The sequence below is a fragment of the Dunckerocampus dactyliophorus genome, chromosome 1 (assembly GCF_027744805.1).
Source record: "Dunckerocampus dactyliophorus isolate RoL2022-P2 chromosome 1, RoL_Ddac_1.1, whole genome shotgun sequence".
NCBI classification, from domain to species: Eukaryota; Metazoa; Chordata; class Actinopteri; order Syngnathiformes; family Syngnathidae; genus Dunckerocampus; species Dunckerocampus dactyliophorus.
In genome coordinates this window covers 30008532-30033280 of record NC_072819.1, presented here as the reverse complement: position 1 = coordinate 30033280, position 24749 = coordinate 30008532, and the positions used below count along the sequence as shown (strand labels likewise).

Here is a 24749-nt window from a genome sequence, read left to right as displayed (position 1 = left end):
AAACGGCAGCTTGAAAACTTTAAATATATCATTTTTCTAAAATTAGACCTGCGACTTCTGCTGACTTGTAGGATAGCGCATGTATATATTCCTCCGCACAAACATGCGTGATGCGCCTTCCACTGAAGACAATAGTCCGTTCGGTTATTCCAAATATCACGACAAATACCGATCACAACTTACCCAAACAGTCATATTACAAACAATCAGAAAATGACGAAATTTAAAAGCATGTTTGTGTCTGGGATTCTCGCCAGTTTAAACAAACACAATAAATAAGAACCGGCCAAACGAACAGGAAGCGAGGAGATTCTCATGGCGCCCGACGAGAAAGAAGCTACAAATATCTCCGACCAATGCCAGCTGTATTTAGCATCTCGACGCTAACGCATACGCTTCTACTAGGAAATACAAGGTAAGAGAAAAATAACGGACACTCGCAATGTGGTTAAGATTTGTTATTTTCTTCTGGGACATCGTTAGGGCGGTCCGGCACAACCGGAGGCCCTCGAGGTCCCCAGTAGAGCTCTGAGAATGCCTGATGTAAAAGAGGCCTGCCTGTTGGAAAATGGCGACGCGGCGCAGGCAGGATCAAGGGCAGCTAGGCCCCAAGATACTACAAGCTAACATACACGTTGTTTTTAAACTTGTGGCTACATTAACATTGCTTTTTTTAGTTCTGTTAATAATATCATCTATGTGAGGCCCCAACCGTACATGTATGATTACGAAGTAATATTGTATGTAGCTTGTTTATTTAACAATCGAAACAATGGCTATTAGTGCCGTATACGGTTGTTGCTAAAGCAGAGGCAAGCAGTGTTGACAACGTCCAGTGTCTCCTTAAACTCCCGTCACTGAGCGTTTTTAGCGATAGCTTGCCTATCTTATATCGACCAACATCAAAGCTGCACACTGTTGTGTCTAGGCGATCATTAGGCTACTACTGATGGACGTAGAATTCACAACATCACTGACATAACTGAGCAATATAATTAAATCAAGACCAGAAGCGTCCAAACGTCTTCCACCGCAGACTGAAAAATCGGTGGACGTGGAGGGGATACTTGGATATTATCACATATATTTTTATTTTTAATGGACAACATTGTTACAGCACCCTTGTTTCATCAGTTAGTTTCTTTTTCATTTTAGTACAACTAACTTACAACTAAAGGTTCTACCAGGTTTGTCCAAACATTTGTTTGGACAAATATAATAACAAAAAGAGCTCATAAGGGTTTCCTTTAAGAGCTGATATCTTCCCATTAGCTGAATTCAAAGCTAAAACTTCTGCATCCACAAAAGACCTATTTCTCTCAATTGTTAACAAATCTGTTTTAGTGAGCACTTCTCCTTTGCAGAGATAATCCAAACACCTCACAGTTGTGGTTTATCAAGATGTCGATTAGACGGTATGATTATTGCACAGGTGTTGCATCGGGCTGGCTGCAACAAACGGCCACTCCTGGGGGTCTCGACCTGACTGCAGTTTGTCATCGTAACAGACTTGAGTAGGCAAATGCTCACATTCAATGGTGTCTGGCACTTTGGATAGATGTTCTCTTCAAGGATGAATCTCAGTTTTAATTATACAGGAAAGATGTTAGACAGTGTGTGTGGTGTCATGTGGGTGAGCAGTTTGCTGATGTCACCGCTGTGGAAGGAGTGGCCCATGGTGGCAGTGGGTTTATGGTATGGGCAGGGGTATGTTATGGACAACAAACACCGGTGCATTTTATTGATGGCATTTGGAATGTACAGAGATATCGTGAGATCCTGAGGCGGCCCATTGTGCCGTTCATCCATGATTCATCCATGTCACCTCATGTTGCAGCCTATTGCAAAGATTTGTACACAATTGCCGAATGCTGAAAATGTTGCTGTTCTTCCATAGCCAGCATACTCACCGGACATGTCACCCATTTAGCATGTTTGGGGTGTATGCGACAGAGTTGTTCCAGTTCCTGCCAATATCCAGTAACTTCGCACAGCCATTGAGGAGGAGTGGACCAGTATTACACAGGCCACAATCAACAACCTGATCAACTCTATGTAAAGCAGATGTTTATGCACTGAATGAAGCAAATGGTGCTCACAACAGATATAGTAAAACTGCATATTTTGGTGTGGCCAGCCTAAGGCACACCTGTGCAATAATCAAGCTGTCTAAGCATCTTGATATGCCACACCTTTGACGTGGATGGATTTGTGACGGATTTGTGAACAGTATTTGAGAGAAATAGGCCTTTTGTGTACAATCAACATTTTTTTATTTTTAAATTCCGTTCATGAAAGATGACCGCAAAAACAAAGTGTTGCTTTTATATTTTTGTTGTGGGTGTATATTTAAAGACAAAGCTTTGTGTTATTATTAGTTATTTATATATAACATATATAACATTTCAGCTTTTTGCATTCGTGTTTTTTTTCTCTATTTTCACGCACGCTGATGTTTAATTTTATTTTGATAATGTGCCACGGACCAATAAAAAAACAAACCACTCTGGACCACACTTTGAACACCCTGGACCAAGACTGACATAAATGCAAAAGTGAATTCAAATAGACAGACTTTTATTTACCCCATGCGGAAGATATAGGTTATTTAAGAGAATGGAATGCTGGATGTCAAACTGGTATAAACCAAATCCACATCATACCCCCTTGGACAATCTAATGAGATCCAATACAAAAGTAAACCAAAAAAACCCTTCTTTTACGAAAATAATCAATTTCAACTGCCACCGTCGCATAGAATTTAATTTGCACATACGTGTGAACGTTTGCATTATGAAATAAGGGAAGTGTTGGGAAAAATAAGGGGAAATGAGTAAAAATAAGCTATATATAAATTATCCCAGACATTTTAAAAATAAAACATTTGTTTTCCTTAACACTCAATAGAATAACAATATAATTAACATGAAATCCTCCGGAGGATAGGTACTCACGTTTTGCCCCCATCCCTGTCATTTAACACAATGCTGTAATTCAAAGGCATGCTCAAGATGCTGATGATTTACTTTGTTTCTTTACTTTTTGACTGTGGCCAGCCAGTCATGGATTCAGAGGAGAATGAGGTGGAAAGTAGCAGTGATGCAGGCACCTCAGGGATGGAGGAACCATCCGAAAGTGGCATGGGCATGGAATCATCAGAGGTCATGTCTGCAGACAGCAGTGATGCTGCCTCTACTCATGCACAAGCACCAGAGTCAGACTGCCACGTGGGACAGAGCTCAGAGGGACTTGTGGTAAGATTAGTCTAATGGTATCAACAAATGCTAAAGGAAACCCGTTCTGTCTCATATAACTTGCCATTATTTTGCTGGCTTCTCAAGGTCTTCATCCCAGAGACCAGCTCTAGTACAGATGTCAGAGTGTCATCAGTTCACCTCCCAGACTCGTCATCAGTGGCCCAGTCCACCAGTGTGTCCAGCGTGTCCACAGTGACTCAGTCCGTGCTGGTGTCGGAGTCAGCCCAAGTGGTTGTCCACTCCAGTGCTGTGTCGGATGGAGCTATGATGGTTTCTGACTCAACTGCCTCTACCTCATCAGACCTGGGCTCTGCCATAGACAAGATAATTGAGTCCACCATAGGGCCTGACATTATGAATGGTATCGCTGCATCCTATTATGTCACAGATAGAGCAGCCTTATTTTTGATTGCTAGAAAACAAAACTGTGTGTCTGCTACTTTTCCAATAGGTTGCATTGCAGTGACTAGTGCAGATGATAGGGATGCAGAACCGACCCAGTATTTCATACTACAAGGACCAGATGATGGTAAGTGTTCATGCTAATTCATTAATTGCCCACCATATACAGTACATTGTATTTGTCATTTCTCCAGTAAAGATATTTTTGTGAACAGAACAAAGCATTCATTTTCATTTGGAATATTTAACATTACATGTTGATATGGGGCAAAAATATTATCATTATTATTGTCTCATCTTTAATTGTGACCAATCTGTGACCATTGTTAGAATTACAGGATTGACTTTGCAATTTACCAGTATCCCCAGTAATGTATAAAGATCAACTAATTGTATATTGAATTGCTTATAAAAATCCAGAAGATGTCTGGAGGATTATGCTGTGTATCACTAATTCTGCTAGTTTTCAGTGCCTGTTTTACATACATGGAAGAAAAATGTTCATTTCCAGCAGTATTTATTCACTGATAAACAATTAATTTGCATGTCAACATGTGTTTAAATGTGTACAATCAGTCAACATGTCTGTGTATGCTTTAGGTGCTCCTGTGGTAGCCCATATGTCATCCTCAGCCTTGTCTGATCGCATAGCCATAGAAGCACTTTCTGAGGGTCCCACATCCACCTGTCTTGACCAGGGACACCTGCAGAGTAACCTGGAGCCAGACCAACCAGATGATCAGCCTGGACATTCTGGTTACCCAGAAGACAGCAGCAATCAGCCTGATCAGCCCCAACACTCTCACCCCTCCCAGTATATGGACTGTAGTGCAGATGGCCCAGACCAAACAGGGGAGTCAACATCATCCTACGTGGAGTGTTCAAGCGAAGAACCTGACCAAACACGTTCCCAGTCAGGCTTCCCAGACTACAGTGGAGAGAACAGTGACCATGACCTGCCTGGATATGTGGAATGTAGCAGAGCTGATTCAAACCCCACCAGCCGGGGGCACTATGTTGTGGAGTGCAGTGATGAGTATCTGTGTGCTGTGGATGATGGAGAGCAGCTGCATCATACACGTGCCTACATCGACAGCAGTGCAGATCACAGGACTCAGACAAGCCGGCAGTATGCTATTGAATATGGCGGTGAGTGTGTTGCAGCTGCAGACTCTGAGCAACCCGGGTGTTCTCAGTATCAAGCAAGGAATGGTGATGACGATGATGATGAAGATGAGCATAACCAGGATCCAGATCAGCCACAGCACTCCGAACAGCAGCCCCAGCATTCCTGTTACATGGAGAATAGCAATGGCCCCGATGCATCTCTTTATACTGATGACAGCTCCTCATCAGACCACCATGTAGTCGACACAGCAGATTCAGGGGGGGTCCCCGAGGCACTGAATTGCAGCGAGAGCCAACCAGGGCCATACATCAGCAGTAGTGGCACCTACATCTCCAACCCAGAACCTGAGGTGGCCCCACATTGCTCAGCCAGCCAACATGAGCCTCAGGGCTCCCAGCAGCCTCAGAAGGAAGCTACAGTGGGCAAGGAAATGGATGCATCAGCAGTGGCAGGAGGCTCTGCAGACCGGCCACCCAACATGGCCGAGTTGGAGGAGATGATGGAAGTTGTGATTGTGCAGCAGTACAAGTGCAGGATGTGTCCATATAAGAGTGCCTCTAAAGACACACTCATTAACCACATGAGGGACAAACACTTTAAACCTACAAGTATGTTAGCATGGTCAGCTATGATCAATGGTCGTGCCACTTTATTCTGTTTATCTTGTATATTTTTGCTGCTAAGGGCAAACAAAGCGCAAACGTGGACGACCTCCCAAAAGTGCTGCACTGGCCCATCGCCAGGCAGAGCAGGAGGACGCTGGGGAGAGGAAGGCCATACAGGCAAAGGCATCCATGTCCAAGTCTGTTCAGCCAGAGGAAGAGGAAGATGATGTTCCTGATGCCGGTGCTCTTGATAATTCTGAAGGTGTGTGCAGAACCCTCACTTGCTTATTTATGATGACTTACACTTTAATGAGATTGTGAATTGTCCATTGATTAAGTACAGAACAAAGACCCATCCACTTATCCACTTCTTATCCGCTTGTCCTCATTCATGTCATGGGTGAGCTGAAGCCTATCCCAGCTGACTAGAGGGCTCGAGGCTGGGGTACACCCTGGACTTGTTAACAGTCAATCACAGGACACATATCAACAAACAGCCACTCACATTCATAATTTAGAGTCTCAAATTTACCTAACATGCATGTTTCTGGGATGCGAGAGGAAGCTGGAGCAGCCAGAGAAATTGCAAGCATGGGGAGAACACGCAAACTCCACATAAAGCTGTAGACCCATATTTACTTATGCTCATTTTATTCTCAGGGGATAGTGACTACAACCCAGGTGAAGAGGACTGTGAAGGAAGGTTCTCATCCAGTATTAAAAAAACAACCCCTCCTATTTCCTCCTCCTCTCAAGCTCGTCCTCGACGTAAAATTGGCCGCCCGAGGAAATTCAGCCTTCTGGAAGAAGGCTACAACAGCAAAGGTGAGTGGTCAGTTTTAAAAGCTCAGTACAACAACCAGCCTGCTCAAGAAAGCTCTCACTGTGTATTTATTAATCTATGTTGTTTGTCGTAGAGGCGGAGAGTTTAGCAAAGAAGCCAAGAATGAATGCAGATCCAAGTGCTGCGGATGAGGCAAGCTCATCTGGCTTAGACAATGATGGCCCTGCTCTGGTGACTGATGGGGACACAGCGGAGGCAGCAGTAAGCCAATCCGACTCAGAGAACAAAGACCCATCCTCCAACTCGCAGCCAGAAGAGTTATTTGAGAGAAAAAGAGGTCGCCCCTCCAAGTGCTTTCTTCGCAAGAAGTACAAGAAGCATTTCAGTCGAAAGTAAATGTCAACTTAGTATGTTCTGTTCAAGCACTCTTGTTTTTTCTGGGTTTTTTACCATAGTTCTAACCTACATGTCTCATCTTTATCTAGTTTAATAAGTGTAGTAGTAGAGGTAGTAAAGTAACAAATACTTTGTGACAAATACTGTCTTAAAGCATTCATATAAACAATTTTGTTTTTTTTTCTTTTTCTTTTAGTCAGTATTACAAATCCCTGAAACCGCTTTTGAGACCTCATAGTTGCTGTATTTGCGGCTCTCGCTTCCTCACTCAAGACGATCTGCGCTTCCATGTGGAGTCCCATGAGGGCAACGACCCAGAACTTTTCAAATGCCTCCAGTGCAACTACCGTTGCAAACGCTGGTCCTCTCTCAAGGTCTTTTCTCATAAAATTTCATTGCACACTCTCCTGAGCCTATATATACAACTGTGCATTGTCCTGCGTGTGTGTTTTGCAGGAGCACATGTTCAATCATGAAGGTACGAAGCCTTTCAAGTGTGAGAAGTGCGATTACTCAAGTGTCTACAGAAAAGATGTTGTTCGTCACTCAGCAGTTCACAGCAAAGACAAGTAGGCCTCTTTGTACAATTTTAATGAAAACATGTGCTACAATGTTTCACAAATTCTAACTACATTTATCACCTTGTCGTCTATTAGGAAAAAAAAGAAAGTAATGGTAAGTTATGTTTTATTTCATTACCCGTTGACATTCATTCATTCATTCATCCATCCATACGTCCATCTATTTTCTATGCCGCTTAATCCTCATTAAAGTTGCGGGGGTATGTTTGAGCCTATCCCAGCTCACTTGACGTTCATTTTAAAATATGTACCTTCATGCTTAAGTACAATGGCTGCAGTCTGATTTGAACCACTTGATTAGTCGAATGTGTGACTTTCTTTCAAAATTTTACAGGTGATGGCCCTGTCCGAGTTCCCGTGTCCTGTATGTCGCAAGGTTTACCCCATGCAGAAGAGGCTCACACAGCACTTGAAGACCCATAGTGCCGAGAAACCACACATGTGTGATAAGGTCTGAGAACAAGGAAACAAATCACATCTCTTTTTATGGTGGTTATGAGCATATTATTGTTGTTTAATGTCTGGTCATTTACTCGTCCTTTTTTGTATCAAAATAAAACAGAAATGCTCTGAAGTGTTCCTAATCTTTTTTTGTTATTTCAGTGTGGCAAATCCTTCAAGAAGCGGTACACATTCAAAATGCACCTCCTTACCCACATTCAGACTGTGGGAGACAGCAAGTCAGTAATACAAACTTGTAGTCCTCTTTGTTTTTGAAATTTAAATGCATCTCTGCTGTATTGTGTTATGTTATCACAACCATCTATCTCACTATCTGTAGATATCTGTCAAGTGACAATCTGGATTGATCCTTTAGTTAAATAAGTAGCGAGTAACCCAGTTTGTGAATTTTCAGGTTCAAGTGTGAGTTTTGTGATTACACCTGTGACAATAAGAAGCTGCTGCTGAACCATCAGCTGTCTCACACCATCGACCGACCCTTCAAATGCGACTACTGTAAATACTCCACTTCCAAAGAAGAGTTCTTAGTGTCCCATCTGGCCATTAAACACACAGGTCAGGATGTGGTTGTTTTTAAAATTATTAATTCATTAACTTCATTAATGAAGTTATTAATCCAGTTCATATCTGTTTGGACGGTGCTCTAAATGTGTGTTCTCCATAGGAGAGAAACCGTTCTCCTGCAATATGTGTCACTTCGTCACAAAGCACAGAAAGAATCTGCGATTGCACGTACAGTGTCGCCATCCGGAAGCTTATGAAGAGTGGTCCATCTCTCACCCCACGGAGCCCACCAAGAGACGACGCAAGCCTTTTTTCACCCTGCAGCAAATGGAGGAGCTTAAACAGCAACATGAGGAAGGAACACAAGTCTTGCCAAGCACCATTGTTAGTCTATGCTGTAATTTACAATTGATGAAAATTGGTAACCTGTTAATGGTGGGAATATGTAACAATGATTTTCTTGTTTTCACACATCAGGTTTCAGTGGATCCTGTAGCTCTTCAAGCCATTCAGGGAATGGGAAATGCCTCAGTGTCGCAGGATGCTCTCGGAAACACCACCATTATTTATGAACAAGGTTAGACATACTTCCAAAACATATTTTTATTTTATACTTGCATTTTATTCAATCATAAATATATTGTCTTTATTGTATTCAATGTAGTGTGCTGCCTTGAAGACAAACAATGAATACAATTTTCTTGGTCCGCTTCCCAGGTGAATCCGGTGATCTCTCCTCTCAAAATGCCCTGAGCCTGCTGCTCAATATGAGCAATGCTCGGGAATTGGTTGGAAACTCTTTACAAGTTGGTGCAACTGCTCATATACTAAAGTATTTTGGAAAGGGTTGAAAGGCTCTACAACCATCATTGCTGATTGTGCTCCTAGGTGGCAGTGCTGAAGTCAGACGGCAGTGCAGAGGTCAAAGCTTTGGAGAAGGGAGAGTGGAATGCAGTGTCCACAGCCCCGGGTCTAACCCAGAAGGTTGTAACCGTCCACGTGTCCGAGAATGGCGAGACCGTTCTGCAAGAGGCCTATGAGCCAACCACAACCGGGACAGGAGAGCTGGCTCAGATTGCTATAAAAACCTGTGAGAACGAAAGGGAGTTCAATATGGTGGAGCAGGTGACAGAAGTAGTCCAAAGCTCTGACTGCAGGTGTGGTAGCGCTAACAGTGTTTATACACCCTTCACTAATCTTGTTATTTTATTTTTTTTAATCATTCAACTAAGGGCATTTATTCATATGGCCAGCCTCAACTGTCAAATTTATCCTCTTGCAGCAAAGAGAAGAACGAGCCCTCTCAGGCTGCAGAGGAGTCAGAAACACAGGACCTGAAAAATGAAAAGTTCTACCTTGCTCCTGGACTGCCTGATGGAGTTCTGCAACAGGTGGAGGTAATGACATTAAAGATTGGTCCATGCTGAATGTCTCATGTCCTCTTTAAGGGTTTTTTTCATGTACTTTTAGCTGAGCAGTGAAGCTCCCACCTCTCCCCCTGCTATGAGCTCACTTGGTGTCTTCACCAAGCGGTTCTGCTGTCGCATATGCATGGAGTCTTTCCACGGCCGTTCTGACATGGAGAACCACAAGAGGGCGCACTTGGATCCTAACACTTTCAAATGCCCTGACTGTGACTTCACCTCAAACTCGTGGCCTGAGGTCAAGGTGAGTTCATCAAAGCTTCCCAAAATTAAAAGCACATCTTACATCATCCCCATTTGTTTGCTTTAGGATCACATGGAGCTGCATTCCTACTTACGACCTCACAAGTGTTCCAACTGCAGCTTTGCCTCCAAGAACAAGAAAGACCTGCGCAGACACTTGCTGACCCACACCAATGAAAAGCCATTTTCTTGCAAGCTTTGTGGCCAAAGGTAGGAACAAGATTTATCATCTTAAATATTTAAATACAATCACTGATCACAATGTTAAATACACTTTCAAATGCAGTGGATCTTAACAAGTTAACAATCCAGTGAAAGCTATGGAGCTTCTTCCCCAGAAATATTCATAAAAACACAACTTTGACATCCAATTGTTTTTTTTATTTTATTTTATTGTCTCATTTCAAAACACATTCCATTTTATGTAAAAACTTAGGGCAACTCATTATAAACATGTAATTGTTCATTTGTATCTGATCCTCATGGACCCTGTGAGACCTAGCCACCCCGTAGACTGGCCGAGCTCCCTTCCATCTTTCATTACTGTGCATGGCGTCATGTTCTTTCCTTTGTCCTGCTATTTTCGTTATCAGTCCCCTTGTCTTTTTGTCCTTTTATTACGTATCTTACAATTGCTTGTTTTCTTTCATTTTCATATCGCATACTATCATATCTTGAACATCATGTGTTTTTTTTAATGCCTGAATGCCTTATTCAATTGTTTGTGTACATTCTTCTGACAGCCATAGTACCACCTTGTCTTTTTTTATGTGGGTCTGCTCTTTGGTATAGTTTGTTTAGCTCCTTCAGTAACAACACTAGCTATTGCAGTATTAAGATTATTAACAGATTGACTGATTTAAATTGAGCTTTTTTCAATTTTTTTTCATCTGTAATTATGTCCCAATTTGCATGATCATATTTCCACCTTCCTTCTTTATTGCTAGTTTACTTGAATGTAAATTGGATAATGATCCCTTCTTACAGTGCTCTCTTTAGCTACTTTCAACATTGCCTTTTCTGCTTATTCGTGTGACACTATTGTTAAATTGATTGCGTTTTTTTTTTTTTCTGTGACTACATTCACTCATCTTCTCCTCCAAAAATTCTTCAAATATTCCCCCACAGCTTTAATTCATTATTGTACTTTGCTGCCATGTAGAACTGCACTGCGGGTGTTGTCGATAAAATTTTGGTTATTGAGCTAGAGAGAGAAAATGCTAGTCAGTATGATGTACTGCAGTTCTTGACTACTGAAAACTACAAAATATTTTTAAACCAATACCTCTATTACAGTCACTGTATTTAATCAAAACATATTGTACTATCTTTAAGGCAGGAGAGAATGCTGTGATGCATGTGCATATGTACTGTGTAAGTTGAATAGCTGATGCTTTTCTAACCAGCTTCAATCGCAATGGCCACCTGAAGTTCCACATGGAGCGTCTCCACAACCAGGAGCACCCCACTCGTAAGAGCCACACCCTCACGTCCCAGCAGACCGTCATAGTCAACAGTGATGACGAGGCTCTGACTACATTACAGTGTAAGAGACCTAAGTCTTTCTTGGTGATAAAAAAACGAAAAGAAGCAACACATTTAAAGTAAAGCAAAAGAGTAATAGCGCTTGTCTTCTACAGCCCTGCAGGCCCATCAGACAGTCATCAGTCCAGATCATCTACAGGCTCTCGGTCAAGAGCACATTATTGTAGCCCAAGATCAGTCTCTATCAAACCAGGTGGGCACATTTTGTCACAACTTACCATCAAAATCTTTGTTTTCCATACATTTATTTGTGGCAGCTCGCCATTAATACATTTTGACCATCACAAATAGTTCTGGCACTACATGTTTGCCATCGCTCATAATAAACACATTATAATGGGGCTGTCTGCGAATGTAGCTTGTTGTTCCAATTCTGGCCAGTAGATGGCATCATAACTCTGCTTCTTAACACCTCACACACAACTGGTCTGCCAGAGAATAAGACGTAGCAAGAGGGATCAGTGTTGCCAACTTAGCAACTTTTTGTCACAATATTTATCGTTTTTCAAAAAAAAAAAACTCGCGACAAATCTAGAGACTTTTTCTAGTCTTTTGACACTTTTGGAGACTAACATTAAAGCACATATTGCTCTTTTAAACGAGTTGAACAAACTGAAACACGGTCACTTTCGGCAAGTGGGCATATCGCACATCAGCAAAGTGCACAAAAAAATGGAACAGGGCTTGAAAAACAACAACTTGCCAAAACTCCGTGAAATGAAGTTGCCGTAACAGCCTTACTCATTTTAAATGATACGCCATGGTGGTTGTTGTCATGTGATATGTAAGAAGCTGCTGACACAAGTTGCTCTTTGCTTTGTTGGGGTCATCTTTAACCTTTTTCAAAATACTTCCACACTGGAGTTTCAGTAGCTGTTATGAGCAAATAATCCATCGATGTTGACGGTCAGCGTAGCGCTCACCCCGGCTCCTTTAGATTGTGTAACTGCAGTGGGTGATTTTTATGAATGCGTGGTAAGAAAAGGTCTTTAAAGTTAAACACACATGTCATTTTTAATTCTTTATTAACACACATTAGGCTGACTTTGTATCAAAATAGTCTATGTATAACAAAAACAAAGGCATTCTATGTAAACATGTATGATCAGCAGCAGCTGTGAGCACCCCAGTGTGGTCAGAGTGGTATAATCTTGATCACATGACATTTTCATATGACTTGACAGCGAGGTTGTTAGGCGAATCAGACTCCTCCAAATCGAATTGTCAAATATTCTAAGACACCTCTATGGGAAACACTGTATTTAGCTACAAATTGTTTGACACAATACTTGTATGCTTCAAGCAGGAGGAGGGCACATACATCCAGCAGATAACCACCATAGATGGACATACGGTCCAGCACCTTGTGACAGGAGACAACCAGGTCACAGAGGTTTGAAGCGTTTCTGTAATTCTACCACCTCGCTAAATGCTTGTTGTGTAAATTATTGACTTACAACACTTGTGTTCAGGTCCAGTATATCATCTCACAGGATGGAGTGCCGCACTTAATCCCGCAGGAGTATGTTGTAGTAGCAGATGGCAGTCACATACAGGTGAGCGTGTTACACTTACTACTGTAGCCGAATGATGCATGAAGCATGTGAAGTTGATGGTGGATCTACCAAATGTCCCTCAGATGCCAGATGGGCAGATCATTCAGTATGAGCATGAAGGAGTCTTTCTGCAGGAGCAACACGTGAGACACCTCAAACACAACAAGTATTAGAAAGTGAGGCTGTTTTAAACTTGTTTCACTCGTTTTTTTGGGGTTCAGATCGCAGTAAGCCATGACAGTCAGATCCAGTACCTGCCTGCTAGTTCGGAGGAGCAAGATATGGAGGTTGCGGCTCACTCTGCCGTCACAGGTGTGCTCTCTTAGTAGATGGGTTGCATGATTGTATGCCTCTGCTGCACTTACTATATTTACATTTACTATAAAACACACTGCTGTTGTTTTGACACTCCCAGTGCAACATTTATCCCACATTGGCTGTCTCTCTACCACCCAGTGGACAACTATCACCTTTTAGTTTTCATTTTAAGAAAGAACACAAACAAGCGTACATGCATACATTCACACATACTGTACACGTAAGGGAAAAACTCCATCTAATATACTTAAAAAAAAAAAAAAACTAATATATTTACAAGTATTATCTGAATGTAAAAAACTGAACATAAGCATATACACTCCACATATGAAGTTTTGCCCACAACAAAAAACGTTATAAAAAGACAACAATGCTCACATTTAGTAACACTGACAGACAGTTACTAAGTTAAGTATGTTTCTAAGGGGGTTAATAATTATTAGGTTAAAATGTAAACACATAATAAATACTTAAATCTTATTACTTACTGTGACGAGCTCTCACAAGATTAAAGCGTGACAAGACCTCTCATTTGGAGAAAAGCTATATCGTGAGAACGGCAGCCAGAAGCCAATCATACTGAACCATAGCATTGCTATTCTGAATGATAATGCCACACACGGGAGGCACCATCGCCTCGACTCCGTTCATTTGCAATGGAACCTGCGCTATAGGGCGATTATCGCGTGTCACATTACACACCTTATACATAGACGAGATCAGTGTTGACAATTTAGTGATATACTGTAGTCGCAATATTTAGCAAGTAATGTTGTGCATTTAAGTGTTTCTTGCATCATGCATTTATTCGGTAAACCCAGCAAAAGTGCAAAACTAGAGCAAAAAAGCATAGTGTAAATAGAAAAAGCTAAAATGTTGATACTAATAACTAATAAAAACACAAAGATTTGTCTTTTACATATACACTACTGGTCAAAAGTTTTAGAACACCCCAATTTTTCCAGTTATTTATTGAAATTCAAGTTGTTGAAGTCCAATGAATAGCTTGAAATGGTGCCAGAGGTTAAACAAAAAAAAAGGTAAGGTTACCCAAAACTGAAAAATAATGTGTATTTCAGAGTTAAACAAAAAGGCCTGTTTCAGGCACCACAAAATGGGTCAACAATTTAAAGCTGTTCTGCAGAAATGGAGGTTGATCAAGGCTTGCCAGTTGGTGCAACTACCGTAAATTTTGGTGCATAAGCAGCACCCACTAAATTTAGAGAAAAAAGCAGATTTGTTCTTATATAAGCCGCAGTTGTGCACGTTTATTATAATTATCAAAGAACAGCTGGACAGCCCTGACATAAATAGACAAAGGCAAGTAGACAAGAGAAAAACAGTGAGCTTTCTTCTTATGTACTTATTGTTATTATTATAACAGCGGTTTATTTGGTCTCGAAAAATGTTGACAATAATATCTTTGAGCGTCAATTTGTGGGACAGTAAACATTTCAAAACGCACCTGCATTATTTTTTTGACTCTGTACTACAAGCAAAGTTTTCCAATGCTAATGACGAGCTGTACTCTTTTCATGCTCGTACTCCGCAAAAATGCATTATCCGTAATGGATACTCGTCTACATCCTGAGTTAATAGTGTTTTATACCACAGTAAACAGCAGCAATGACATTCAAATAAAGTGTCATTCAAAATTGAGTGTTATTATCTTCAGATGCAGCTCTAGTATTGGTTAATAATTGTCAAAGTAAGTGTTTGTAATAAAGTGTCCAGACATTTGCCTCCTGAGGCTGTTTTTAAGATTTGGAATGGTTTAACATCACAGTATGTCTAGTTTGTCTGACTGTAGACTCTGAAAAGGCTGATGTGCAAGTATTCACGAATGTCCCAGCCTTTTTTATTTAATCTGTGTAAAACAATTTACAATAAATTGACAGGGCAATTATGTCAAAATTGGATCTGAATGCTGAAGCTGAACTGGAATGCTGTATGAAAAATGTGCAATTACGGGAAAATTTTTGGAATGTTAGGCTAGATGTTTTGATGCTGGAATGGTTTGAATTGGATGAAAAATGTGGGGAAAATCCATGAACCAAAAATGTGGGAAAAATCCTTTAATTTTAATGGGAATTTTTGGCGTGGAGAATGTGGAATACAGAGAAACCTGTAAATGTTTGAAATATATAAAATGGATAGCCTGAATGTTTTGGGGTTGGAATGGTGGGCAAATATGGAACTAGTAAAATTGTTCAAAGAGAATTTGTGTTACTGTGGAGTTACAGTAAAATTGGGAATTTGGGGAATGTGGAAAATTGTTACGAATTATTGTTTATTTATTATTATTATTATTAATCTTGTGTTGAATGTAAAATTGGGGTGGAATAAAAATAATAAACAGAAACATTTTGAATGTTCTTCAGCATTCACACAATTTAGAACACATTTTCAACAAATGAAATTTGTGTCAAAAATGTCAATCTCTGTTTCAGCAGTAGCAGATGCAGCGATGGCAGAGGTTCCAGCCATCTACACGAAAGCAACACCTGAGGAGCTGGAGCAGCTGCAGAAGCTGCGGCAGCAGGGCATCCACTACGACATCATTACCTTCACTGACGAGTAGAAGGCGGCCCACAGTGAAACTCTACAAAATAATACAAACCACTACGAAAAGAAGCATGACCTCAATTTGAGTTATGCATTAACTGTCTGTGTACTGCAACTCTCGTTTGGTCATTTTTTTGCACTCGTCGCTTCTTTTCTTCATCCTGCAGTTCATGGAAGTGCAGTTTGAGCCAGCCTCATCTCTGTAATCGGCTTTACGTGCCTCAGCTGTTTTGATTTGCAGGACAATGCTGTCCGGGGAAAATTAATTTATCATATTGAATTTGGAATTATACAGAGCGTTTATGAATGTTTTAATTTTGTGAGGATAGCGAGATGATGTTTATTGAAAATGAATATGTACATAACTTTTCGCATTTGTCTTCTGGTGAAACTGAAGTGTTTAATAAGCTAATAGCTAACACCAAATAAAACACTTTCTTCAGTCTTTGTGTGTTTGTCATTGTATAAGTTTGACATTCAATTTATGATATATGATTTTATATGATATAATGTGGTGGTGTAATGGTACATGGTAGTGTTGCTTTCCGTGCAGACAGTGAGGTTTCGATTCCTAGCCAGGGTAATAGAGATGTTTGGTGCCAGTCCCAAGCCCAAATAAATGTAAGGGTTATATCTGGTGTAAAAACTAAACCAAATCAAACACTAAACTCAAATCGCTGTGGTGTATACATACTCAGCACTAAAGAATGATAATGAAAGATGATCAATAGAACAGATGGAATCAGAGTCACGTTATAGCAGGGGTGGGCAAACTTTTTGACTCGCGGGCCGCATTGAGTTAACAAAATTGGCCGGGGGTCCAGACTATATTTTTGATACATGCACTCTATTTTACACTGAGAATTGTAACAGTCCACCTGGAATTACAGTGTCATGCAATCTGCTATATGAATGTGCTTGTGTCCCTTTCTTCAGCAGCACTTTAAATATCAGACCATATGAAATAACAAAATTGAATTTTACAGTTTTTGTGACTGAATAAGACACCCGGAATGTACACGAATAAAGGATGTGATATACAATATGAACTATGAACACTAAAACATTGACTATGAAAGAGTATGTGAATGTCCCTCCTTTTTTAATTCCCAGTGGGTAGGTTAAGTTGTGTGAAACGTATTTTTTTTACTTGTGTTTGTTTGGCACCATGGGTGAGGTTTTTGTCTGGATCACTACATATGAAAAGCTACTTAAACCATCAAAAGGTTGTGTCAGATTGACTCTTGACTACTTGCAAGTCATGTTGGCAGCTTGTATGTTAAAAGTTTAAATACTTTGGAAGCAACTGGCGGGCGGCATTCAAACACTTGGCCCCCGGGCCTTGGTTGACCCACCCCTGCGTTATAGCCTGAATCCTATTGAGTTGCTGTGGAATGATCTTAAAAAGGCACTTCATGCTCGAAAACCCTCCAATGCAGCTGAATTACAACAATTCTGCAAAGACGAGTGAGCCAAAACTCCTCCACAGCGCTGGAAGAAACTCATTGCAAGTTCATCACAAACGCAGTCGTTGCTGCTAAGGGTGGCCCAACCAGTTATTTGACTTTTTCACACATGGCCATGTCGGTTTGGATTTTTTTTCTCCATTAATAATAAAAGTTTTCATTTAAAAAACGGCATTTTGTGTTGTCATTGACTAATATTTAAATTTGTTTGATGATCTGAAACCAACATGCAAAAAAAAAATAAATCAGGAAGGGGGCCCACAGTTTTTCACACCACTGTATGTAATATTATATATAGGGAGCTAATGGTTGCTGCCAAATCTACTTTCATAACACAATGTTTAAAATGTAGATGTCCAATTGAGGCTAAAATAAATGTGAAAAGGGAAGTTATGGCAGTATTACTGGTGACAAAACTGCATCAAACCTGCCACCAAGCAGCTAAACGAAGACCTTCCTCTTTTTATTTGCAAGGAAGCTTTTAAATAAATACTGTCAAAAGTGCTCTTCTTCCTTGAATAATTCTTTGAAAATGAAGTTCTTTTTCTTTTTTCTCTTGTTAGGTAAGGCAAAAAAAAAATCACAAAACTATTTTCTGTGTGTAAAACCTTTTTGCGTTTTCCAGATATCCCCGGAGTGAGTGCTCTGCAGACGGTTAAGGAGTTTGGCAACATTTTTCTGAGACTTGACTTCCCACCGGTTTATAAGCAAAACATCAAGTCGTGCTGTAAGGTTTATACCAGCGGGTGTCATGCTCTTCTGGACAGTACAGGATACACCAATAATTTCTTAAGAGGAAGAGTGACGAAGATTGAGACTAAGAGCTGGATTGTGTTCAGCATATCAAGGGTTCGGATTCTTGATGGGGGCTACTACAGGTGTGCTGTGATGGGTGCTCCCAGCTACATATATGCAGATTATTCTTTTCAGGTGTCTGGTAAGTCTTTGTATTTACGTTAACGTCCACTTGCAATGCTAAAATTGATGCAGCACTAAAACATAAGCATTGTGTTTTAGTGTAACAGCTTCAAAAACCATTTTGAAGTTACACTGCTTTGTGATGAATGGAGTTTCTGTCACGACTGTCAAGATTAGCATTTGAAAATGATGGACATTACTTCTGTCACCTGCACAATGGGAGGGATAGAAATTTACGTTAGTCTATTTACACGGGGAACGATCGAAATAAGGGCGAAATAGCCTTCTTACCAAAGAAAACCTGAGGGTTGACTGGCATGCTTTGTGTTGTTGCAGTCAACAAACAATGTTTATTATAGCATAATGTTATTACATGTGCTGAGTCTTGTACCAATGTCAACAACAAAACTGTTTCTTAATGCAACTCTACTCCACAATCATTTTAAGCAGAAAGCCTTTCCATGTGCAGGTGCTTCAGCGGACCACAACCAGTCTAAGGTCCCGCTGTCAAAAACCGTTCAATACCCCAACACGCCAACAAGTCCAGAGTCGACTGGTTCACAAGTAGCGCAGGACCACAGCGATTCTCCCATGTACTGGTTTCACTCTCATGCACATTACTGCACTGTCAGTGTGCTCTCTCTCAGTGATGCCTGAACACAATGGTGATCCTTGTCTCCTTTCCAGAACTGTCTGGACTTTTGGCCCACAAGTAGCTCTTGCTGTATCCATGAGCGTCATCCTTGTTGTCGCCTCAGTAATTGGAGCCGTTTGCTTCAGACTCAAGATTAAGCCCAAACATTTAGGTAAGCATTGAGATTTTTTTGTGTGTAAATCATTCAAATCCAAAAATATCATAGTCATTTTGTGGATTGCGCAGTTTTTCTAAATGGAATCATTGCACATTTCTTTCTAGACAAGTGTGGAAAATGTCTGCATGAGTCACCCAAACAAGAGGCCACAGTAGGTGTTAAAAAGGAAACATGAGACCGCAGTGACTCACTTTTGTCGCACTGCTGTTTTAAACACAAGGACCATGTTTGGTGACAGAGTGTTTCTGCTACTAGGAGACGGCCGGTGTGATCTACACTACCGTGGATTTCTGTCATCAGGACGAACCCGTTGAGCTGTATGCTAATGTGAATATACAAAAGGCACGCACAGGAGGCTCCCACTCCCACGGGAGGGCGGAGCATGATGGCGAGGTGGAGTACTCCATAGTGGCACTCCACCAGTGAAAGTGCAGGGGTGTGTGATCTCAACTGATCTTGACGCCATTTGGTTTGAACCCCTTACTTCTAGCAGGAGGCTCATTGACCTGTTACCACCGTTTCGCATTATACAGTACATTCTTCTTTTATTAATATTGACCCTATTGTCGTTTTAGCTATACGGTATTGTATTGACCCGCCAGGACAACATTCCTATGTTGAAATAATTGTCAAAATTCAATAAGATATAGGAGGACCCTTAAAATAAGAAAATAATTTTCAATATAATAACAGTGTAATAACAACTGGTAGTAGATTGAGGCAAAAGTATAAACACCGCTTAAGCATCATGAGAACTGTAGTTCTTTTAGGGTGACCATAAAACTAATCCGCTGCGATCCGCAATCTATTTCATGTGTCTTTTCATAACGACCCGTCAACATAAACGATTAGTAGTAACAGCGACAACTGCTCTCATCATTTTGACTTTTATCATTTTTAGTTTTTGTTTAAATTTGTACTAAAAACTTAGACGGTTAAAAGCATCACGCTTAGGTCATGCATGCAAAGTTCTAAAACATTTCAAAATGTGTCTTCACTGTTTTGTGACTCAGTTTGTCTGTCTGTCGAGTCTGTTTGTCCATTGCTATATTTTGTCATTGTAGCTTTCTTAATATTAATGTTAAAATATCATCTTGTATGCTTCCCGCGAATCCAACATCGTATACAGTCATCCCTCGTTTATCACAGACCCAACCGCGATAAGTGAATTTTGCAAAGTGGGATTCTATATTAAATATACAGAATGTTTTTGTAGTTAGAGCATGCAAAACCTCTTTGACATTCAAAATGTGTTTATTACCATTATTAGAGCGCTGCAGACCTGAAATAACACCCCTATAGTCACCTTTACACTCCTATTATTCTTTGTTTACACTACATTACACAGACAACAGGATCATTACAGGGACATAAGAAACAGCCTTCGTTCATAGCATATAGAAAGCTAACTAGTTTATTTGTTCGAAACTTAAGAAAGTGTTTTAAATGGAGTGGGGAAGTAAGCAGCCAAAAACATAGCTCTTCCACACGGAATGGGAGAATATACACTCAACAAAAATATAAACGCAACACTTTTATTTTTGCTTCCATTTTTTATGAAATGAACTCAAAGATCTAAAACTTTTTCCACGTACACAATATCACCATTTCTCTCAAATATTGTTCACAAATCTGTCTAAATCTGTGATGGTGAGAACTTCTCCTTTGCTGAGATAATCCATCCCACCTCACAGGCGTGCCATATCAAGATGCTGATTGGACACCATGATTAGTGCACAGGTGTGCCTTAGACTGCCCACAATAAAAGGCCACTCTCACATTTGTGAGAGAAATGGTGATATTGTTTATGTGGAAAAAGTTTTACATCTTTGAGTTCATCTAAAAAAAACAAAAGTGTTGCGTTTATATTTTTGTTGAGTGTATATATCTACTAGTAGAAATATACAGTATAATACTCTCTTATATTCGGGTCAAATGTATAAATTTCAGTTTCGGTTAAATGGCTATCATCACACTTGTCCTTGCCACCACGGGTACCCATCCGTGTTGGCAAAAAAACACAAAGAAAGCCAGGGAAAAAGCAAAACAAGTGTAGAGTTAATGCTTTAAATGATTTTTTTTTTTACCAGATTTTGCTGATGTCTCGCATCAAAGTTTTTATGTGAGCTGTTACACATACACCGTTTGTCCAGACAATAAATTTATAGTAGATTATAATGTTGTAGATTATGTTCAAATTGACTGGGATCATTTAGAATGGTGCAAACGTTTGTGTTTCATCTAAATTGTAAGATATGAATAATTTTTGAAATGGAAAAATACATCTCTAGCACAACTTTGCCACTTTATTGTGTGTCATTTCCAGCCAGAAGATGCCCATTCATCAAATACAAATCCACTTTAGCTCAGAATTTGGGTGTATGAGGGTGTATGAATACATTTGGGCTTACCCGGTCATTACATATCTATCAAAGTATGACAACCAGAAAACGTAAGTCACCACTCATCGATATAACGCTTGTGGTTTGTACAGGTTTGTTGTACAGTTTGTACAAGTGTAAGTATACAATTGTACTTGTATAAAGTAAACCGTAAGTACAATATTTATTTTCCCTCTAATTAGTATATAAACAACACTTAGTTTTAGTTTGAAAAGCTTTAGACAACTTTTCCAGGATAATTCCACACTAAAGGATAACAAAGTCATTCAAGTTCTGTCTGCTTTTCTTTCACTTTTGACACCTTTCAGCATGTCACCCCCATTCACAAGTTAAGATAGCAGCTCTGCTATCAAATCATGTAATCATTTCTTATATCTGTGTTTGTCCTTTAAAGACTCCACATAGATTGCATCTTCACAGAGAGCCGCTCGATATTTTATTTTTAGCCAACTCTTTTCTTTACCTCGGAGGAGCAAGTGAGTCAACTGACAGGACTGAGTGACATTTCAGTGCAACAATGAGACTCAAGATTAAGATAAAATGTTATGGCACTGAGTAATGTTTTTTGCTTGAGCTCTTTCAATTGACAAAATCCATTTCATCTTCCGTTTTGTAATGTGCTAGCAAAAAAATAATTATCAGAATATTTTTGTTATTGTCGTCACATTTCGCAGTGACTGCATCATACTGAGAGCTGTGTCTTCCTCTTATGGTCAATGAGTGAGGAAAATGTTCGAAAAACTTATGACTGTGACATAGTGCTGCAAATTACACCTACAGTTCCACTGTTCCATTTCTCCTGACATCTTCTTACAAAGGTGTGAAAAAGTGATTGCCCCCTTCCTGATTTCTTATTTGTTTGCATAATTGTCACACTTAAATGTTCCAGATCATCAAAAAAATGTAATATTAGTCAATGACAACACAACTCATCTTTGCAGAATTGCTGTCATTCAGCCACATTGGAGGGTTTTCCAGCATGAACCACCTTTTTCAGGTCATGTCACAGTATCTTGGTAGAATTCAGGTCAGGACTTTGACTAGGCCACTCCAAAGTCTTCATTTTGTTTTTCTTCAGCCATTCAGAGGTGGACTTGCTGGTGTGTTTTGGGTCATTGTCCTGCTGCAGAACCCATGTACATTTTAGCCTGAGGTCATGAACAGATGGCCGGACATTCTCCTTCAGAATTTTTTGGTAGACAGCAGAATTCATGGTTCCATTTATCACAGCAAGTCTTCCAGGTCCTGAAGCAGCAAAACATCCCCAGACCATCACACTACCACCACCATATTTTACTGTAGGTATGATGTTCTTTTTCTGAAATGCGGCATTACTTTTACACCAGATGTAATGGGACACACACCTTCCATAAAGTTCAACTTTTGTCTTGTCAGACCACAGAGTATTTTCCCAAAGGTCTTGGGGATCATCAAGATGTTTTCTGAAAATTGAGAGGAGCCTTAATGTACTTTTAACACAAGCAGATGCAGGGCCAGTGAGAGAAAGGCCCTTACACACCCAGTGGGAGATTGTATTTATTGGTGTTTTACAGGTTTGCAGCTAACGTAAGCACACTTCTTTGCTTTAACTTGGGGGGAGTTGACGTCAGAGAACTCTACTTCTGTTTGCCCTGGGTTCAGAATAAGGGGAAACTATACACCACATGCTATGCTGTGAGGTCATGACTCACCTCTCCGGACTGGCTGGCTGAGTCTCCAAACCAGGCGTTCATATTGTTCATTTCATTGGCTGGACCAACCATCCAGCCTCAATGAAGCTTGGTAGTCAGCGGAGGTGCACACACTTGAGCCATTGATGGCAGCACACCAGTTCCAGAAGGCTTTGTGCGACTTTATTTTTTATCATTTTGTTTCTGTTTTGCTGCAAATGTCCTTACAGATAGTGTACCGTGAGTATAGCTCTAGTTTACTGATGTTTGGGCCACACACTCAAAGAGGTGCCCATGACTTGACCGTATATACAGTATATATGTGCTCATAAGGCCATGAATAACAGAACACACACAGAGAGATTTCTAGCCAGTTTCATTAGTGCTCAAGGGAGGAAAATGGGTGATGACACCAATCCAAGCTTGGCAGTGTTGACACAGACAGTCAGCAGCCATGGAGTGGAGGGCCAATGGCAGGTTAGCATCACATTGCAGGCCAGCTATGAAAGGAGGCTCTTTCATCCAACAGCACATACTTCCAGCCTGCATACGCAAAGCAGCTGTCAGTCTCATTTCAACAGACAAGGGAGAAAGTCATCATGACTTAGCTTCTTCTTTGGGGATTTTTGGTTACCTCAGCAGTTCAACGCAGAGGTAGACAACCTCTGACTGTATATATCCTGCATTTTAGGTATAATGATGTGTATGTATTTTAAAATATACATATAGTGTATGTATATTAGGGTGACTCCTAGATATAATTCATTGTTTTAAGTTGTAAAATATCTCACCCCGTAAATATGTTCCACTTGTGAAGAAAGAAAAACATGATCATTTTAAAAATGCAATTGAACAATTTCTAGAGATGACCCTGGCTTCCCAAAGACTGAACCGTGGTGTATATTATCTATTTACTTTTTTGAGCCAATTTTGCTTCTACAATTGGTTTGGTTTGGTTTGGTTTGGTTTGGTTTGGTTTGGTTTAGTTTATTTGAACATGAAGGTTACAATGGAATACATCTCATGAATCATTCTTTGACAGTTCCACATGTCCAAAAGGAGTAGGAAGAAGCAAAGCTTATTTAATCCTACCCCCCATCCATTCTACATCTAGTACAGTACATATTGTTCACTTCCTGCATTCCATGTCATGTTTTCAGTGATAGTCAGGATAACACATAATAGATCACGGTAAGATAGCCCTCCCCCCCAAAAAAAGAAAGAAGAAAAAACAAAAATTATATATATATATATATATATATATATATATATATATATATATATATATATATATATATATATATATATATATATATATACATACACATACATTAATAATAATAATAATAATGATGACAATACTAAATAAATAAATAAAAAAGAACAAAGCTTTTTTTTTTTTAACACAACAAAGAAAATTATAAAAAAAAATAAAAAATAAAAAGTAAAATAAAATAAAATAACAAAAAATAAAATAACAAACCTGACAGAACAATCAGGACTCTTCTGCCTTGTATTTAGCAAACATCAACTGCTTGTATTGTTTTTTGAATTTGCTCATCTCTGTACATTGTTTGAGTTCCTTACTCTATCCGTTCCATTGTATGCGCAAGTTACAAAGTCTTCCAAACTCAAGTTCTAACACATAATTCAAATTAAAAGTCAAATGATATTCCCAACCTTAATGGTTTAACAATAAGATAATCTACT

The 24749-nt window shown here is 39.9% G+C and overlaps 2 protein-coding genes across 5 annotated transcripts; both read left to right on the top strand.

The window, feature by feature from the left end:
- Positions 1–150: 150 nt before the first annotated feature.
- On the top strand, positions 151–16861 carry LOC129187791 (zinc finger protein 335-like). Of its 4 annotated transcripts, none has more exons than XM_054787497.1 (28): positions 151–415; positions 3061–3254; positions 3342–3618; positions 3709–3786; positions 4260–5396; positions 5473–5655; positions 6054–6218; positions 6311–6569; positions 6770–6947; positions 7030–7142; positions 7230–7248; positions 7489–7605; positions 7758–7834; positions 8011–8171; positions 8281–8504; positions 8598–8697; positions 8838–8926; positions 9009–9277; positions 9403–9517; positions 9591–9788; positions 9855–9997; positions 11194–11333; positions 11428–11525; positions 12636–12725; positions 12805–12888; positions 12972–13031; positions 13110–13200; positions 15657–16861. In XM_054787497.1, exons 2-28 carry the CDS (start codon positions 3063–3065, stop codon positions 15785–15787), a joined length of 4788 nt encoding a protein of 1595 aa, XP_054643472.1. In that variant the 5' UTR covers positions 151–415; positions 3061–3062; the 3' UTR covers positions 15788–16861. The 4 variants fall into 4 exon arrangements, with proteins under 4 accessions (XP_054643472.1, XP_054643487.1, XP_054643462.1 ...); XM_054787512.1 differs by having other exon boundaries at positions 3057–3254; positions 15660–16861; XM_054787487.1 differs by having other exon boundaries at positions 152–415; positions 3057–3254.
- Positions 16862–17702: 841 nt separating this feature from the next.
- Positions 17703–21348, top strand: LOC129187105 (uncharacterized). Its single transcript, XM_054786006.1, has 6 exons — positions 17703–17800; positions 17863–18174; positions 18625–18748; positions 18843–18961; positions 19072–19118; positions 19223–21348. Exons 1-6 carry the CDS (start codon positions 17770–17772, stop codon positions 19391–19393), a joined length of 804 nt encoding a protein of 267 aa, XP_054641981.1. The 5' UTR covers positions 17703–17769; the 3' UTR covers positions 19394–21348.
- The last annotated feature ends 3401 nt before the right edge of the window (positions 21349–24749 follow it).

Bases quoted from the DNA above. Each gene is read 5' to 3' on its own strand.
- LOC129187791 (XM_054787497.1), top strand. From the start codon at position 3,063: ATGGATTCAGAGGAGAATGAGGTGGAAAGTAGCAGTGATGCAGGCACC. The intron at 9,518-9,590 runs GTAATGACATTA...ATGTACTTTTAG, and splicing joins GAGTTCTGCAACAGGTGGAG to CTGAGCAGTGAAGCTCCCAC. The intron at 11,334-11,427 runs GTAAGAGACCTA...TGTCTTCTACAG, and splicing joins GGCTCTGACTACATTACAGT to CCCTGCAGGCCCATCAGACA.
- LOC129187105 (XM_054786006.1), top strand. From the start codon at position 17,770: ATGAAGTTCTTTTTCTTTTTTCTCTTGTTAG. The intron at 17,801-17,862 runs GTAAGGCAAAAA...TGCGTTTTCCAG, and splicing joins TTTCTTTTTTCTCTTGTTAG to ATATCCCCGGAGTGAGTGCT. The intron at 18,175-18,624 runs GTAAGTCTTTGT...TTCCATGTGCAG, and splicing joins TTATTCTTTTCAGGTGTCTG to GTGCTTCAGCGGACCACAAC.